Source organism: Chlorocebus sabaeus, chromosome 20 (genome assembly GCF_047675955.1).
Source record: "Chlorocebus sabaeus isolate Y175 chromosome 20, mChlSab1.0.hap1, whole genome shotgun sequence".
In the NCBI taxonomy this organism is placed as follows: Eukaryota; Metazoa; Chordata; class Mammalia; order Primates; family Cercopithecidae; genus Chlorocebus; species Chlorocebus sabaeus.
This window is the reverse complement of record NC_132923.1, coordinates 93228207-93246983: the sequence shown is the minus strand read 5'-3', so window position 1 is coordinate 93246983 and position 18777 is coordinate 93228207. Positions and strand designations below refer to the sequence as shown.

Sequence of the window (18777 nt, the reverse complement as noted above, 5' to 3'; positions counted from 1 at the left end):
TTTGTATTTTTAGTAGAGACGGGGTTTCACCATGTTAGCCAGGATGGTCTCGATCTCCTGACCTCGTGATCCTCCTGCCTCGGCCTCCCAAAGTTCTGGGATTACAGGAGTGAGCCACTGCACCTGACCTTAATGTCACTTCTTGATTCAATCTATTGTGATACACTGTTTAGGTTAAAGTATAGGAAGAAAATTCAGCCTTGCACAGATATGTAATTGGAAAAAGGAGAAGTTTTTTTTTGTTTTTGTTTTTTAAGATAGGGTTTCACTCCCGTCACCCACGTTGGAGTGCAATGCAGCAATCTCAACTCACTGCAGCCTCCGCATACCTGGACCCGGCTCAAGTGATTCTGCTGCCTCAGCCTCCCAAGTAGCTGGGACTATTGGCGCCTATCACTGGCGCCCAGCTAATTTTTTAATTTTTTGTAGAGATAGGGTTTTGCCTTGTTGCCCAGGCTGGTCTAAAAACTCCTGGGCTCAAGCAGTGTGCCTACCTCGGACTCCCAAAGTGCTGGGATTACATCCGTGAGCCACCACACCCAGTCAAGGGAGGTATTTTAATAGTCTTTCGGGTAATTGTGATGATTATTCTTTGACATCCACCAAAACTCAATGGAAGTAACAACTTTTTTTGTTTGTTTGTTTTTTTAAGAGATGATGTCTTGCTTTGTTGACCAAGCACTTCCCGAGTAGCTGGGACTACAGGCATGCCTGGCTATTTGTAGAAATGGGGTCTTGCCATCTTGCCCAGGGTAGTCTCAAACTCCTGGGCTCAAGCGATTCTCTTGCCTCAACCTCCCAAAGTGCTGGGATTACAGGTGTGAGCTCCTGGTAGGTTCTTAAGTTAGTTGCAGTGTGGAATCTGAAAGGTCAGTGAACGTTTCATACTGTTAACACTAAAACCCATTGGTCTCTTCTGAATGGATCTTTCACCCATGCATCCTTTTATAACATCATACATTGGTCATTTAGAAAATATTGGTGCACTGGCCTATGGATAGCCCCTAAATGTTGTTAAATATTATTATAATTTTTTTTTTTTTCCAGACAGAGTCTCGCTCTGTCGCCAGGCTGGAGTGCAGTGGTGCAGTCTCGGCTCACTGCAACCTCCACCTCCTGGGTTCAAGCGATTCTCCTGCCTCAGCCTCCCAAGCTGGGACTACAGATGTACACCACCACGCCCAACTAATTTTTGTATTTTTAGTAGAGATGGGGTTTCACCATGTTGTCCAGGCTGGATTCAATCTCTTGACCTCGTGATCTGCCTGCCTCGGCCTCCCAAAGTGCTGGGATTACAGGCATGAGCCACTGTGCCCGGCCATAAATATTTTAAAAATTACATTTGTTAGTATCACTAATAATATAAAAACTTGGAATTTTGGGAAGCTTCAAGCTCACAGTTGTGAATGCCGCTTCTCTGAAATGCTAATATTTGCTTGAAAGCCTGAATTTTATTATTGGCAACAGATACCAACTCTTGTTTTCCTTGACATGACAGGCGTTCACTTAATTTGTTTTCAAGAAGATGTCTGCCACATACCTAAGTCTGAAAAGCCACAGTTTGTCAGTCACTTTTTTTCTTTTTTAAAATTTTATTTCATAGAGTGTTTTAAAGACAGGGTACCGCTCTGTTGCGCAGCATCACTGTTGGAGTGCAGTGGCATAATCATGGCTCACTGCAGCCTCATCCTCCTGGGCTCAAGCAATCCTCAGCCTTCTGAGTAGCTGGGACTATAGGCGCGTGCCACCATACCTGGCTAATTTTGTATGTTTTGTAGAGATGGGATCTCCCCTGTGTTGTCCAGGCTGGTCTTAAACTCCTGGGCTGATGCGATCCTCCTACCTCTGCCTCCCAAAGTGAGGGATTACAGGCATGAGCCACCGTGCCCGGCCCAGTAATTTTTTTCCAAATAAAACTGGTATTCCATGAACAAAGCAGCTAGTGTAATTCACAACTCAAACACCACAGATATATTTCTTTGAGACAACCAAAAGTGTTTTATGAGGACTTAACACATGTACTCAATGATTCAGATTTAACAAAATTAATAATTTTTACTGCTTCATCAAGGGATATTGTTACATGCAATCGAGTTTTTGCTCTTTTCTCCTAAATTACAAGTGTACAGTGGTGAAAAATGCAATAACAACTACTAGAGCTTGGGGTCAGTGCCTTGATGTGCGCTCAGGTGCCAGCAGTTGTACCTATCCTAGGTAAATGACAACACAGTGACAAAGGCTAATAGTTTAATATTATAAAAATAGTCATGTCTCACTTGCTCCCTGACACTGTCTCAGGAACCCCTCAGAGGTTCACAGACCACATTTTCAGAAGTGCTGTTACAGGAGGTGGAACTGAATTGCAGAGAACTTAAGCAATTTATCAAATATCAAACATTTGAGTAGTTAAATCTTAGAACACCTCAGATATTGGGTGTAGGAGGCTGTAGTTTATGCCTAAGTGTTAGATTGATACAAAATGTATTTACTGATTACCTATTCAATAAATGAATTGTCAATAAGTAGGGAACTGTTTCCACTCAATAAATGAACGGTAGCGTGATTGTAAGAGCAGTTGTGAGCATCCACATCCTTTTAGACTCACTGCCCTGCCCCTCTCTGATTTTTATTTTTTAAGCCATGTCCCTAAGGACCTTCTCTCAGGTCCATCAGACCTTTCATTCAGCCAATATGCTTGTGTGTTAACCTCCCCGCCATATACCAAGCCCTATGCTGGGAATATGATGAGGACTTGGGGTACTTACCTGCTTCTGGAAGGAATAAAAGTTCTGAAGTACTTTGTCAGGTCCCATGGTAGGTGATCCTTTCTCATCTTTCTTGTTAAGAACATACTTCTTGGTTGGGCACAGTGGCTCATGCCTGTAATCCCACCACTTTGGCAAGCTGAGGCAGGCAGATCACCTGAGGTCAGGAGTTCGAGACCAGGCTGGCCAACATGGTGAAGCCCCGTCTGTACTAAAAATACAAAAATTAGCCGGGCATGGTGGCATGTGCCTGTTGTCCCAGCTACTTGGGAGGCTGAGGCAGGAGAATTGCTAGAACCCAGGAGACTCCATCTTGGAGTCTCACTCTGTTGCCCAGGCTGGAGTGCAGTGGCGCAATCTCGGCTCACTGCAAGCTCCAGCTCCTGGGTTCATGCCATTCGCCTGCCTCAGCCTCCCGAGTAGCTGGGACTACAGGTGCCTGCCACCACGCCTGACTAATTTTTTGTGTTTTTAGTATAGACAGGGTTTCACCATGTTAGCCAGGATGGTCTATATCTCCTGAATTCGTTATCTGCCTGCCTCAGCCTCCCAAAGTGCTGGGATTACAGGCATGAGCCACCATGCCTGGTCAAGAAAAAAACATTTCTTATAGTTGAGTATGGTTCTAGTATTTTTTCATGGCAGAGCCCTGGAGAACCCTCAGGGGAACAGTTGAGGGAATTTAAGGACTCTTGATTCTGGCACTTAACTCCTGTGTTTACTAAGTTTATTATAGCTTGATTTTTTTTTTTTTTGGTCACCTAGAAGCAGGAGAGGGCAGAGATAGGGGCAGACTTTGACTTGGCAAGATCTTTAACATTTTTCAGCCCAGAGTGCTGCCTTGCTCTCTAAAACAGTTACTTTGTCCTGGTTCACTCTTCCCTGAGTAGAGGACAGTTACCTTTGTGTGCAGGTGGACCTTCCTTTCACCCTCCTTCCTTCCTGTTTCCTCAGAGCCAGGACTGTCTCCAGTTGGGTCCTCCTGCTGAAGGGGAAGTGGTCCAAGTGAGATGGACAGATGGCCAAGTCTATGGAGCCAAGTTTGTGGCCTCCCACCCTATCCAAATGTACCAGGTATCCATAGGTTCTACCTTTCTAGGGAGTGGGGGGTGCTTGATTAATTCTGTGCTTCCTGTTGGGCCAGAGGCAAGTCTTTGCTCTTAGGAGAGCTAATAGGCTGGTAACCCTTTCAGAGCTAGGGGTCTGTCCTGTGTCCAGTCTGCCAAATGTGAAGTAAGGTAGTCCTTATTTTAGTGTGCTAACTCCTTCCTTTGACTGTAGGAGACTGCCACTGTGCATGGGAACCAGGAAAAGAGTCAGGGATATCCTAGCCAAAAGGCCTTTGTTTCCTTGGTAGGTGGAGTTTGAGGATGGCTCACAGCTTGTGGTTAAGAGAGATGATGTATACACACTGGATGAAGAGCTTCCCAAGAGAGTCAAATCTAGACTGGTGAGTATTTTCTGTGTGTCTCCAGTTCCTGTCTTGGAGGGAGGGAACAAGGCAAGGATGCATCCCTTTGTATTTTTCTTAGGGTAGCTGACATTTGGCTTGCTTATTCTTCTATAGTCAGTAGCCTCAGACATGCGCTTCAATGAGATTTTCACAGAGAAAGAGGTTAAGCAAGAAAAGAAACGGCAACGAGTTATCAACTCAAGATACCGGGAAGATTATATTGAGCCTGCACTATACCGGGCCATCATGGAGTAGGTGCTTCCAGGGTCCAAGGAATTCCCAGCCATCCAGGCAAGAGCACTCTGGGTTCCACAGCACAGCAGACATGGAACTCTGAAGTCTCTGAAAGTGAAGTTGTAAAAAGAAAAGGAATGAAATAACCGACCCATCATCCTCCCACCCACCCTCATTGCATTCCGCTGTAGCGAAAGGACGAGCCGTTTCTGGGCACGTGGCAGCAGTTGCTGATCTGCCAGCTACGGGGCTGAGCACTGGAATGCTGTGGCTGCACTGGCCCCAGTCCATAGAGGGGTCAACTGTGCTGGCTGGACTGGCTGCCCTGTTCCTGGCCTAGGACTTAGCTTCATAACTATCACCTGCACCTACTAGGCCGAGGTGCTGGTACTTGCCCCAACCCCTACTTTTGTATTTATATGTGTGTATGTGTGTGTGTATGTGTGCGCGCGTGTGTGTGTGTGTATGTATGTTTGGTCTGGACCAGCTTCTGCCAGCCCCTGGCCTTTACTTTCTTCCTTGCCTATGCAGGGCAAACAAAATGTGAAATTCTGCCCTCAGCTGAGCTGAGTAAGGGCTCCTAGGGGTTGGCTGGAGATGGGTGTGGCATCTGTCCAGGCCTGGAACAGCCTCAAGACAGTGCTGGCAGAGCTGCAGTATTGAGATGCTAAGGAGCTGATGCCACCTCTTTGTCTTCCCCTGAAGGAGAACATGGGGATTACATGGGTGTGTGCCCACAACACTCTAGGTGCAGAGCCCCTGTGGCAAAGTATTAGAGGGTGTGGGTGGGGATTACCCTGAAGCGGGGATTTTAATGATGGAAGCAGGCAGAGCCTGGTGGGTGATTCTGTCAACAGAAAATTGCAATCATGCAGGGGCTTACTGTAGGGTTAGGATGAAAAAACTGGGGCCATTGGAGGCCCACTGTGGGTGGGAGGGAGCTGATTTTGGGGTGGGGGTGGGACTAGAGGGCAATACTGAAGGGGTTAAACAGGTTTTTGCTCCTCGAGAATTTGTTTGCCTGGGCCCAGGGTTGGAGGGCTTCACACCAATACCCTGTGTATACAAGAATCAGATTTATAATACTTCCCCTTTTTTGTTACGTATGAACACTATAAACCAAATTATTTTGAAAACTGGTGCATCACCTTGTCCTTAGCAATAAAATGTGTTGAGCAGAGGATTGGCTGTCTGCCCCAAGGAGCCCAAGTGGTCCACGTCAGGCTGGGGGGTGTATCTAGTCATAGGCTCTGGAGCAGGACTGTGTATTTTAAGACAAATCAGTAAGGCAGTCCCTAGGAAATTCCAGAGAGTGGGTCCTTTGCTTGTCAAGCTCTGTATTAGGCCAAGTATGGTGGGTCATGGGAACCGGGACACTTCTGGCTCTGAGCACCTCTTTGTTGTGCTTGCTCTGCCTTAGAGACAGGCAGGACGAGGTAACAGGAAGCACCAGACCAATGAGTCCTCTCAACAGAGTGTCTCACTGCTGCCCCATTTGATACATCTTCGTTGAGCTGGCCTAAGTTCATGCCAGTATCTGTGTTATATACACATTGTGGAACCAGTGTGAAGAACGGGGTGCGTTTTAGGTGCTTGAAAAGCAAGGGACCTAACCTCCAGTGGGATCCTCAGATTGCTCTCCGAGCTGTCTAGTTGGTGAGAAGCTTCCCTGGGGGAAGATGCAATCTCCTTTGGCTGGTGGGTCCCTGAGGTGAAACTGGACAAGGATGGGGAACCATAGAACAGGGAGGGGGGCAATGAAAAGGTGCAGGACTTGGGCGCCCCGGAGCTGCACCGGCTGGCCCTTGAACAGCCAGGCACTTCTTGAGGCATGGCCCTGTCCAGGTGCGGGAGAGGCTTGGGTCAGCTCAGCTACTCTGGATGCTTCCTTGTGTCCCTGCGGGTGAGAGGTGGTTGCTACTTGGTATCTCATGGTGGAGAAAGGTGCAGGAGGTGATCTTTTTTTATGTCAGCTCCCTCCTGGGGCCCAGAGAGGGAAGTTGGCCTTCCCGCCCCCCCCCCCCCGCCCCACACGCCACTTGAGGATTCCCAGGGGATGCAGCAAGGAAGGCTGGGCAGAACCAGGCCTTAGTGGATGGTGAGAGAGCCCAATCCACTAATCCATCCATCTTTGGAAGAGAGGAACACTTCACCAGCCTTTTTACACAGGGTCCCTACCTTTCTCAATGACCCCACTTCCTCCAGCGGTGGGCGCTGGGTTTAATCCCAGCAGTTTTTACTCAACGGCTGACCAGTTTTCCAGAAACCACTTTTTATTTTGGTCAACGTAATAACTCTTAGGAAACCGCAACTCAGGTGATCCAAATCACACAGACCGGTCTATTCTCCCCCCTACTGGCTGCCTATGCAGTCGGGTCGACCTCGAGAACTGGCCCCAGCCAAAAGCGGCACCTCCTGGTCTGCCAGTCCCTTCCTGCCTTAGGTAGCTCCTCCCAGAAGCGTTTTTGTAGGGCAAACTGCCTTCCCTCAGTAAGGTAGGGCCTTTGGATCCAAGGCTGCAGTTTAAAGACCACCCCAGCTTTGTTGAGGAATATAGTTTTAAATCCCACCCCAGGCGGATAACACCAGGGCTCAGCCGCAGGAATGAAAAAGTGGGGTGGCAGGGCTGCAAAGTGTGTACGTGGGGCTTGGAGGCCCTGTGCCATACCCGGACTAAAAATGTTCTACGAGTCTCTTAACGCTCATCTCCGTGCCCCCTTGCCCACCAGGGCCCACGGAGGTCTGAAGCTTTCGGCCTCAGTGAGCGGACTGGGTGCGCTCACGACCTGGTGGGCGAGATGAGATGTTCTTCGGTGTGAAGTGGCGGTGGCTACCCCAGCACTTTGCGTTCCCCGCGCAGGCGACGAAACAGGCTCTCGAGGGGAGAGAGCCGTGCGTCCTCTGGGCCGTGAAGCCGGGGGAAGAGGGTTCCTCTAGACGGCTCGACGTGCCCGGGAGAGACTACCGCGCTGAACCTGCAAGCTGGGGCGCTCCAACAGCGCAAACCTCTGACCCCGCACTTGCCGCAGCTCTGGTCCCGTGGTAGGCGGGGTGGGCGGGCCGGCAAATCCGCGGCTCCTGCGTCTATTGGCCTGCTCCGGGCAGCGCAGCTCCGCATTGGCCAGGCCCTTGCTCCGCCCGGCTTCCGCGCGCCCATTGGTCGCAGGCTCCCGACCGGGTCGCGGCCGCGCGCTCCGCCCGCCGCTGCGTCCCCACTATGGCGGCGCCCATGCAGCCCACCGCGTCGTGGGCGCCCGCCGGGGTCCCCCGCGGCTGTCGCCGCCGCCTCCGCCGCCGCCTCCGCCTTCCTGCCCCGCGTCGGGCCGGGCGCCACCTTCCCCCTGCCTCCCTCTCCGCTGTGGTAAGGGCCTGCCCGGTGCGCTTCGGGGCGCGATGGCTGACCGCGAATAACGGTCGCCGCGCCGCCCGGCCCCTCCCCCGCCGGCCGCGGTTCCCGGGCTGGGCGGGGCGCGGAGCCCGCGCGCTAGTGCCCGGGAAGGAGGGGTCGGGGCACGGCCCAGTCGTCCTTCGGGCTGGGGGCCCGGTATCTGGATGACCTCGCCTGGGTGGGGGCCGCCGAGCCTGGGGGAAAGGCCGCCCGGACGCGGGCCAGGAGGTCTGAGGTCATCTCTGTGCGAGACCCCGCAGCGCTGCGCACCTTGGCGCAGAGCCCCGACACCATCATTCGGGCCCTGCTGTGGGAAGAGGAAAGAAAAGTCCAGGGAGCGCCTGAGCGGGAATCGGCAGCGTATGGGTAGTCGTTGTCATTGCTTACTGCTCTAGCGGGGGCCAGAACCGGGGTCAGTTCGATCAGCAAAGTACGCCTCTCTTGCTTCCTTTCCTTCTGGCACTTTCCCCCGTTGTCTCCTCGGTGCTTTTGCTGGCAAGAGAATATGTCTTAGAGAGAAGAGCAGATTTGGTTAGGAGAGTGTCCCATGAACATTTTGGATTCCTTTTTACAACAATGTCCATTTTTATGATTCCTCAGTAAGCCTCTTTTTTGTTTATGTTTCCTTCACGTATGAGGAAGGAGTGAAGTCTGATAACTGAATGTAATTAATTGAATGGGGGACCAATGAAGGCAGCTATTACCTCAGAAAGTAAAATACTCAAAACTTTTCAGTGGATGTACTGTGAATTATAGATAGCTGGACATGAAGGTAGGAAAAAACTCTTACTAGGTTACTAAAAGTAAGATAGTCCCCATGACAAATTAGGTTGTTTCTAAGTCAGAATTATCTTGTAGAGATGATCTCTGAAATGTTTGGTGTACTTTCAAGTCAACAGAGGATTAAAAGGAAGCTGGCACAGAAATTTATTACCAAATGATATTTTCGAATAATCTCTTAGGGCAATAACAGCTCCTCCTATGATTAGAAATTCTTAAGAATATTTTGAGATACTAAGTGGTGAATCTCTTCATTTCACATGTCTGTCTAACCATGGCTTAATAAAAATAAAATATTAATGATGAAACAAGGCATTCATGTTCTTAGAGACTAACAGACTTTGTGTCAATCAATGGAACACCTCTTGAGTATATGTTTTATGCAAGGCATTGACTGAGGGGAAACTCAAAACCATTTAAGATAAGAAACTTGTTCTAATGGGCCTATAATATAGTTGAGGGAATAAAGCACACACATGACAGTGACAACTATGATATGGTCTCTAGAATTCCAAGATGGTAGGTACTATGAGAAACTGGGAAAAGGAGAAATCAGTGTGTTTGCGGAAGGTTTCACAGGGAAGCTGAGGCTTGAATTGGGTCATGAAGAGTGGGTAGGCCTGGCTGGATGAAGAAGAAGAAGTGAGCAGATGAGAAAGTGAGGATGGCAAAGGTGCAGGGGAACCTGAGATGCTCATGGGTGGTTGCAGGGAGTTTCTTAGTAGAAAAAGCAGGATATGAGGTTGCACAAAAGGTGGGTTGATGGCATTAATCCAAGAGGTACCTTTGTCCTGTATGGTGCAAAGAGTAAACAAGTAATAGAATTTATTTCCAAGGAAGCTGGAGCTGACTATCAGGAATATGGTAACACTTTACTTACCATTGTCACTTTTTCTTTGTTTTTGAGACAGGGTCTCCCTCTGTCACTTAGGCTGGAGTGCAGTGAACATGGCTCTCTGCAGCTTTGACTTCCTGGACTCAGGCGATCCTCCTGCCTCAGCCTCCCAAGTAGCTGGGACCACAGGCAGGTGACCCGGCGAATTAAAAAAAAAAAAAAATTTTTTTTTTTTTGTAGAGACAGGGTCTTGCCATGTTGCCCAGGCTGGTCTTGAACTCCTGGGCTCAAGAAATCCTCCCACCTTGAGTTCAAGACCAGCCTGGCCAACATGATGAAATCCCGTCTCTACTAAAAAAAAAATACAAAAAATTAGCCAGGGGTGGTGACAGGTGCCTGTAATCCCAGCTGCTCGGGAGGCTGAGGCAGGAGAATCGCTTGAACCTGGGAGGTTGCAGTGAGCTGAGATCGCGCCACTGCTCTTCAGCCTGGGCAACAAGAGTGAAACTCAGTCAAAAAGAAAAAAAAAGAAATCCTCCACCTCAGCCTCCCAAAGTGCTGGGAATATAGGCGTGAGCCACCACACCTAGCCCATTGTCGCTTTTCTGATTCACCTCAGCTACTTGCAATAACAGTTCTCTCAACCCAGAAGCTGTACCTTAAATTTATTCTTATTTTTCTTCTTTTTTTCTCCCCTGTGTTTTTGGTTGGGTGCCAGCTCTTGTTGACCCTACTTCCACACTGTTTCTGGCATCTGCTTCTGTTTTTGAGTCAGAGCCTCTCTCTCTCGCCCAGGCTGGAGTGCAGTGGCCCCATCTCAGCTCACTCCAACTCCACCACCCGGGTTAAAGTAATTCTCCAGATCTCAAGTGATCTGCCCACCTTGGCCTCCCAAAGTGCTGGGATTATAGGCATGAGCCTCCGTACTCAGTCTGGCATCTGCTTCTTTTCACTCCTACTGTCATCACACTGATTTGGGGCCATTGGACCATTCCTGTGAATTACCACAGAAACTCCCTAACATTTTTTTCCTTCCTCCCCTCTATTATCTGTACTGCCATCACTTCCAAGTTTGTCACTTCTCCAGCCAGGACTTTGAATGGCTCCCCATTATCTGTTGGGTTAGGCACAGACCAGCCTGGCATGGGCAATACGGGCAAACTGATTTCTTGCCATTCTCATATTTTCCAGGTCAGTGGAACTATTTGCTCTTTGTGCTTTGCTGTTTGTGCTCTATATCTTTGCTCATGTTGGCTTTTTCTATCTTAAGTAGTCTCCTTGACCCTAATTGTTCTTATGTGTGTTTCAGGGCCATTTGATACAGAACTTCCTTTGTGAAGCTTGTCTGTACTTCTCTTCCCATCTAGATGAGATGTCTCTCCTCTTTAAGTTTAAAGTTTAAACCACCATAACATTAGAGTCTGCCTTTTTGCGATAACTGCCTTAAATCCTGCTTCTACTCACAATATAAGACTGAAGCTATTTCAAGACATAGACTATCCTCTTCATCATCCAACTTTGTACATAGTAGGTACTTGGCAAATATATTTTATATTGAAAATAGCTTTGAACCAGGATGGACGCAAAGATAATTCTTTATCCAGACAAAATGTTTGTCATTAAAATCTATAAATAAAGTTGTTTATGTGAGCGAATCCCTTACTGAGAGATCTGTATTGATATAGATACCTTGGATTAGGTTGCACTAACAAAAACCTCAAGACTTCAGTGGCGTAACAGAACAAAACTTGACTTCTCATTCATGTGACATGTCCAGCATGAGTGTACAGGAAACTCTTCACAGTCACTCAGGGACTGAGGCTGATAGAAACTCCATCTTAATATGGTACTGCCATGACCATTTTGATTAAATGAAAAGATAGTGGTCAAGTGGATACTGGCTTTTCAAGTTTCTGTCCCCCTATGGCACATGTCATTTTCATTCACATTTTCATTAGCCAAAGGAAGTCACAGCCATGCCTAACTTTAAAGAAGGTTAGAGAATTTCAGTGTTGGCATATGTCTGGGAAGCAAAGAGCCAGAAATATTTGGTGCATAGCACTAATGACTGCTACCTCATCTGTGGTAACACAGCCCATTGAAGATTAGAGGTAGCACATCAGATGGACTGCTAGAGGCAAACATTGACAGTAGCAAGAAATGATAGCTCTAACTAGGCATGGGGTAGTGGTAGATTCAGAGTCAAAACTCTTACAAGCACTTGTAAGTGCTCACAGGCCAAGGGTGTTGATAAAAGGGCAATCTGTTACATCTCGGTTATAACAGTCATTCCTGAAGAATGTCTTTTACAAAACTTACTGTGTTACAGCATTCTTAGTAACAAATACAGCAGTGGTTCTGAGATAGCAAAAAATAAAAGTTAAATTATATTCAAGGTATTCAATTTATAAGAAATCGGGAAATGTGTAATAATTTTAGGTGCATTTTCACTCAAATGGTGAAAATTAAAAAATAATCTTAGTTTAGGCCAGGTGCAGTGGCTCACGCCTGTAATCCCAGCACTTTGGGAGGCCAAGGCGGGCGGATGATGAGGTCAGGAGATCAAGACCATCCTGGCTAACACGGTGAAACCCCGTCTCTACTAAAAATACAAAAAAATTAGCCGGGTGTGGTGGCGGGCGCCTGTAGTCCCAGCTGCTCAGGCGGCTGAGGCAGGAGAATGGCGTGAACCTGGGAGGTGGAGCTTGCAGTGAGCCGAGATTGCGCCACTGCACTCCAAGCCTGGGCGATAGAGCGAGACTCCATCTGAAAAAAAAAAAGAAAAAAAAAAATCTTAGTTTAACCTTACTGGTTTAATTGAACCTAGCCAACTTGGTATTTGGGGAGGAGGTGAAAACTTTTGACAGACAGTAGAAACAGTACCGGTTGGAGCCCTGGTTCAGGAGACAGAAGATTTGGGTTCAGATCTTGGGTCTTCCACTATTAATAGTTGTCTGACATTAAGCAGGAATCTTATTTTTGAGCCTCAGTTTCCTCATCAGTGAAATGCATTGGGCAGTGGTGAGAAACAAGTCAGTTCATGTAAAATGCTTTGCAGAGCACATGGTTCAGAGTAAGCACTCGTGATCAGAGTGCTTCTAACTAGCTGCAGCAAGATTAGAAGAAACTTGAGAAATCAGGTAAGGAACCCTCAGAGATACAGGTAGAAGGGTTCCCCTGGATTTCCCCACCTTTTTTCTCCCTTGGACAGCATCCCTACTGTATCTTATTTTCACATTTTTATTATTTCATGTGATTGTATACATTTCTGTCTCTCCTAGACCAGGTGCTCTCATCATTCCACAAATGTGTACTGAACATGAGCTCTGCCAGGCTCTGTGCTAGGTGGTGGCTTGATAGGTATGAAGGACATGTCCCTGGCCTCAAAGAGCCTCCAGTCTAGTAGGACCAGAAGCAAGTAAAGAATACATTATAACCAGATGCAGTTAGAATACATTATAACAAGGGCTGTGGTTGAGGGTCTTGTGGGATCTTCTAAAAGCGCACCTGATATCATGGGGAATATGAGTAGTGGTTTTCTAAGGAAGTTCACATCTGACCTACATCTTGAAAAATCAGTAGTTACTAGCTGGGTGGATATGGGTTTAAAAGGCTTTTCACACAGGCAACAATGTGTGCCGTGGCCTAGAAGCAAAGAATGTGGCTACATCCTAAAGACACTGGTGTGGCAGGAGTACGGAGCCTGTTTGGGGAGTGTGTGGGAAATGAGGCTGCAGAAATCGGTCAAGAATAGATGTGAAGGTCTTTGTGAGTTCTGGAATTAGAGCTGTATCCTGAAGGTGATTAGGTGCCACTGAAGGATTCGAAGATAGAGACTTTATCAGCTTCGCCTTTCAGGAACATCACTGTGTGGAAGAGGCAGAATAGTGAATAGCTGTTTCCCTCATGTGGGGAGTTCTGAGGTTTGCAGCCATAGTACCATGCCTACTACACAAGAGTCATAAAATATTTATGCAGGATGAGAGGTTAGAATGAGGTGAGACTGAACGGAAGGCTGGTTAGGCTGCTGCAATATGTGAGGGGCATGTCTGTGTACTTCCTAGGGCTAGATGAGCAGCAGACCAGGATTTCAGTAATAGCCTCACCAGTTTCTATTGTGTCACCTTGGATAGGCTTCAGAATCTCATGTCTTCTTGGTTTTCAAATTTGGAAAATGAGCACAAAGGTTCCTACCTTGCAAGGTTGCTCTGAGGATTGGAGGGAATAGATATAAAAAGCCTGGTCTTGTGCTATTAATAGATATATACAAACAATAGTTTAACAATAAAAACAACAGTTGTAATATTTCTAATCTTTAGTATATTACCTGGTTCATGGTAGGTGATCACTAGTCTTAAATCTCACTGCCTAAAGATGCCAACATTGGCCGGGAGCAGTGGCTCACGCCTGTAATCCCAGCAGTTTGGGAGGCCGAGGCGGGCGGATCACGAGGTCAGGAGATTGAGACCATCCTGGCTAACACAGTGAAACCCCGTCTCTACTAAAAATACAAAAAAATTAGCCGGGCGTGGTGGCAGGCGCCTGTAGTCCCAGCTACTCGGGAGGCTGAGGCAGGAGAATGGCGCGAACCTGGGAGGCGGAGCTTGCAGTGAGCCGAGATCGCACCACTGCACTCTAGCCTGGGCGACAGAGCGAGACTGCGTCTCAAAAAAAAAAAAAAAAGATGCCAACATTGTGGGGAAAAAAAAAAAGATGCCAACATTGTGGGATTTTTTTTTTTTTTTTTTTTTTTTTTTTTTTGAGACAAGGCCTCACCCCATCACCCAGGCTGGAGTGCACTGGCATGATATGATCATGACTCAGTGCAGCCTCAACCTCCCAGGCTCAGGTGATCCTCCCACCTCAGCCTCTCAAATAGCTGGTACCACAGGCATGTACGCATCACCACACCCAGCTAATTTTTGTATTTTTTGTAGAGATGTGGTTTCACCATATTGCCCACACTGGTCTCGAGCTCTTAGGCTTAAGCAATCTGCCTGGCTCTGCCTACCGAAGTGCTGGGTTTACACGCGTGAGCCACCACGCCCCGCCACGTTGTGGTTTTATTTATGCATTTATTTTATTATTTTTCTCACCATTATACTAACAGGGATATGCATTTTAAGTGATTGATGATGCCGGGCTGGGAGTGTTAGGCATAAGGGAATTACTTTGAGATCAAAAAGAGACAGTTGATAAGAATACCATACGGGCCGGGTGCAGTAGCTCATACCTGTGATCCCAGCACTTTGGGAGGCTGAGGCGGGCAGATCACCTGAGGTTAGGAGTTCGGGGCCAGCCTGGCCAATGTGTTGAAACCTCGTCTCTATTGAAAATACAAAAAGTAGGCCAGGTACTGTGGCTCACGCCTGTAATCCCAGCACTTTGGGAGGCCGAGGCAGGTGGATCATGAGGTCAGGAGATTGAGACCATCCTGGCTAACACGGTGAAACCCCGTCTCTACTAAAAATACAAAAAATTAGCTGGGTGTGGTGGCGGGTGCTTGTAGTCCCAGCTACTCGAAAGGCTGAGGAAGAAGAATGGTGTGAACGTGGGAGGCGGAGCTTACGGTGAGCTGAGATCAGGCTACTGCACTCCAGCCTGGGTGACAGAGCGAGACTCTGTCTCAAAAAAAAAAAAAAAAAAAAAAAAAAAATCTCACCGGATGGGGTTGCTAAAACATACACACTTCTCCTTGGCCTGTCATTGTTGACTTCTTTCCCCCTGAAATTTTGCTCCTCCTCAGTCATCTTCTGATGATTTTTTTAAAGATGATAATGGAAGTTTAGTTCATATTTATTCTCCATTAGATTCTTTATCTGATCATCCTGGCTTGACATGAGTTCCTCCTCTCTGAACTCCTGTAGGACTTAATTTATTTTACTCTGATGAAATGTCATCTACTGCCTTGGCCTATTATTTGTCTATATATCATAAATTTCCTCTTCCTTGATGTCAGTTTTTCTTGCAAAGTAACTGAAAGGTGGCATGTTCATGTATTTTTAACACTGAACCCTTTTGTTTGGAATATGTTAAACAAGTCAGGAAATTCTATTACTGAGGATTTAAAGTATGTAGCAGTGGTTCTCAGACTCTTTAGTCTCAGGTTTCCCTTAGAGTTTAAAAATTATTGCGTATTCCCAAATAACTTTCATCTTTGTGAGTATTGTCTGTCGATATTTAATGTTTTAAAAATCACTGAGTACAAAAAAAATGATAAAAAATGTTCTTGGCTGGGAGCGGTGGCTCACGCCTATAATCCCAGCACTTTGGGAGGCCGAAGTGGGGGGATCGCTTGAGCTCAGGAGTTTGAGACCAGCCTGGGCAACATGGTGAAACCCCATCTCTACCAAAAATACAAAAAAGTTAGCCAGGCGTGGTCGCACACTCCTCTGGTCCCCCCTACTTGGGAGGCTGAGGTGGGAAGATTGCCTGAGCCTGGGAGGCAGAGGTTGCAGTGAGCCGAGATCATGCCACTGTACTCCAGCCTGGGGGACGAAGTGAGACTCTGTCTAAAAAAAAAAAAAAAAAAAAGTTCAGCCTGGGTAACATAGTGAGACTACATCTCTTCAAAAAATTAAAAAATTAGCCAAGCATGGTGGCACATCCCTGTAGTCCCAGCTACTAGGGAGGCTGACAGCATGATTGCCTGAGCCTAGGAGGTTGAGGCTGCACTGAGCTGTGATCATGGCAGTGCACTTCAGCATGGGTGACAGAGTGAGACCCTGTCTCAAAAATCACAGTAACCCACAAGCACACATACTGTTAACTGGGAGAATAATCGTGGTCACCTCATCATGTTATGTAACCTCTAGAAAACTGCTGGACGCTCATAAGAGAACGAGAGTGAACAAGGCAAATAATGTCTTAGAATTATTGTGAAAATAGTTCTAAACTCGTGGACCCCCTGAAAGGGTCTTGGGGACCCTTGAGGGTCCTTGGACTACACTTTGAGAACTGCTGGTATATAGATAGGAGTTTTTGTGTGACTTTTATATTCTTTTGGTAACAACGTAAGGATGGAAACATTAAAAACATCTATTTTCAAAATGCACTCAACAGTTTTCTTTAAAAAACAGCTAGTTTCTAGCCTTTGATAATATTAATGGCAGAAACCACAATTTTGCATCAACCGAAATAGATGTTTATCTTGGAAGGGCAGCTGTTTGTCTATTTGGAGTATCTGCTAGGTGCCATGCTACTTACATTTGCCATCCCAGGAAAGGTCACCAAACTAAGAACAGCAACATTTTTGTAGAAGAAAAATACATAACTGCTCTTTAAGTTCTAAAACAGATGATAACTGGAAAACTTCTTCATGGTGCACGTTTCAGAGTTTCTCACTGTCTCATTGTCAAGTTTAGTTATGATCCTATTTAAAATATCCTATTACGGCCTTGCTTTGGCAGCACATTTACTAAAATTGGAACGATAAAGAGAAGATTAGGATGACACACAAATTTATGAAGTGTTCCATAAAAAAACTTTTTAACATCCAATTTTTACGAAAGTAACCATATTGATGTCATCTATACTGCATGAACTGTTCTACATTAGGATGTGAATGAGTGAGTGGCAGTACCACACGCTCCACGCTGTGGAATTTTCACACTTCCTGAGGAGTCTTCCTGAACCTCATGTGCCACAGACATCTGACTCAGGGACTTAGGAGGCCAGTGTCCATGAAATTAAATACCAGAGAAGTTTATAAATAGGAGTTGTAGTATTTTTCTTCCAATACCCTGCTGAATCACGTTGAGTGCCCTTCAAGGTGTACATCCCCTCTGAGGGCAAATGACCTGGGCTGTTATAATGGCCTCTTCTTGCTCTGTGCGTAGCCTTCTCCAGTCTGTTCTCCATATTGCTACACAAGCAGCCTTTCTAAAACAGATTGATGTCATTTCTCTATGTACGTGGTTCCCCATTGCCAATGGGATAAATTTCAGGCTCCTTAGCATGGCTTATAATCCCTCTCCTGCCCTTCTGCTTCAGCTTCCCAGAGTCAGTTTAATTCAGGCAACACCTCTGAAGCTTTTCCTGAGCTTTCCCAGTTATTAATTGCCATAATTTCATAACATCTGTTCCTTGTTTATACCATAACTGCATGCATCACTCTGCTCCTTGAGGGCAGGCACCACTCCCTGTGTGCCCACAGCTTTACTCAGGTGTGTAATAATGGCTTTTGCTGGGACTGTTAAGATGGCATAGCTGCTAGCGTAGTTCTATTTACTTTGCAATAGTCCAGCATAGTTTTTCTAAAATATGTCTTTCCTTTCTAAAAAAATATATGAGGAGATAAACAATATGGAACTACTGCATAGGCCTAAAACATGTAAAGTTTCAGAAATAATAGCAAGGAAAGTTAACGTTTATGTTTTCTTTTTTTTTTTTTTTTTGAGATGGGGCCTTGCTCTATTGCTTAGGCTGGAGTGCAGGGATGCAATTACAGCTACTGCAGCCTTGACCTCCTGGGCTCAAGTCTTAGCCTCCTGAGTAGCTGGGATTACAGGTGCACGCCACCATGCCCTGGTAATTTTTTTTTTCTTTTGTATTTTTTTGTAGAGATGGGGTTTTGCCGTGTTGCCCAGGCTAGTCTCAAACTCCTGAACTCAAGTAATACACCCACTTTAGCCTCCCAAAGTGTTGGGATTACAGGCGTCAGCCACCGTGCCCGGCCTATATTTTCTGATGATGTGTTTTACACATACAAGAACAGAACAAATAATTATATCATCATTAAATCTTTTTTTTTTTTTTTAATGAGACGGAGTTTCCCTCTTGTTGCCCAGGCTGGAGTGCAATGGCACGACCTTGGCTTACTGCAACCTCCACCTCCCGGGTTCAAGCGATTCTCCTGTCTCAGCTTCCCGAGTAGCTGGGGTTACAGGCATGTGCCATCACGCCCGATTAATTTTTGTATTTTTAGTAGAGACGGGGTTTCTCCATGTTGGCTGAAACTCCAGGCTAGTCTTGGACTCAGCACCTCAGGTGAACCACCCACCTTGGCCTCCCAAAGTGTTGGGATTAGAGGCATGAGCCACTGTGCCTGGCCCTATTGTTAAATTTTTTCTTTTTTTTGAGATGGAGTCTCGCTCTGTCGCCCAGGCTGGAGTGTAGTGGCGCAGTCTTGGCTAACTGCAGGCTCCCCGCCACCGGGTTCACGCCATTCTCCTGCCTCAGCCTCCCGAGTAGCTGGGAGTACAGGTGCCCACCACCACACCCCGCTAATTTTTTGTATTTTTAGTAGAGATGGAGTTTCACCATGTCAGCCAGGATGGTCTCCTTCTCCCGAACTCGTGATCCGCCCACCTCGGCCTCCCGA

The 18777-nt window shown here is 46.7% G+C and overlaps 2 protein-coding genes and 1 pseudogene across 26 annotated transcripts in view; all 3 read left to right on the top strand.

Moving 5' to 3' along the window:
• Positions 1-5632, top strand: part of KDM4A (lysine demethylase 4A) — a 56841-nt gene extending 51209 nt beyond the window's left edge. For all 4 annotated transcript variants that reach the window (XM_007979045.3, XM_073007382.1, XM_007979047.3 and 1 more), the window contains 3 exons: positions 3720-3839; positions 4123-4215; positions 4333-5632. In XM_007979045.3, the coding sequence (XP_007977236.1) occupies positions 3720-3839; positions 4123-4215; positions 4333-4473 (354 nt within the window). In that variant the 3' untranslated portion in view covers positions 4474-5632. The remainder of the gene's footprint in view (positions 1-3719; positions 3840-4122; positions 4216-4332) is intronic.
• Positions 5633-7655: 2023 nt separating this feature from the next.
• Positions 7656-18777, top strand: part of ST3GAL3 (ST3 beta-galactoside alpha-2,3-sialyltransferase 3) — a 231794-nt gene continuing 220672 nt past the window's right edge. For 10 of the 22 annotated variants that reach the window (XM_007979064.3, XM_007979059.3, XM_007979060.3 and 7 more), the window contains exon 1: positions 7656-7813. Coding sequence is in view for 8 of the 22 variants with exons in the window: in XM_073007393.1 (XP_072863494.1) it covers positions 8005-8206 (202 nt within the window). In the remaining 14 variants the exon portion in view is untranslated. Of the gene's footprint in view, positions 7814-7833; positions 8253-18777 lie in introns of those variants that run through there. The other 12 variants (XM_073007390.1, XM_073007388.1, XM_073007393.1 and 9 more) reach the window with 10 other exon arrangements.
• On the top strand, positions 16853-16945 carry LOC119626324 (U6 spliceosomal RNA; annotated as a pseudogene).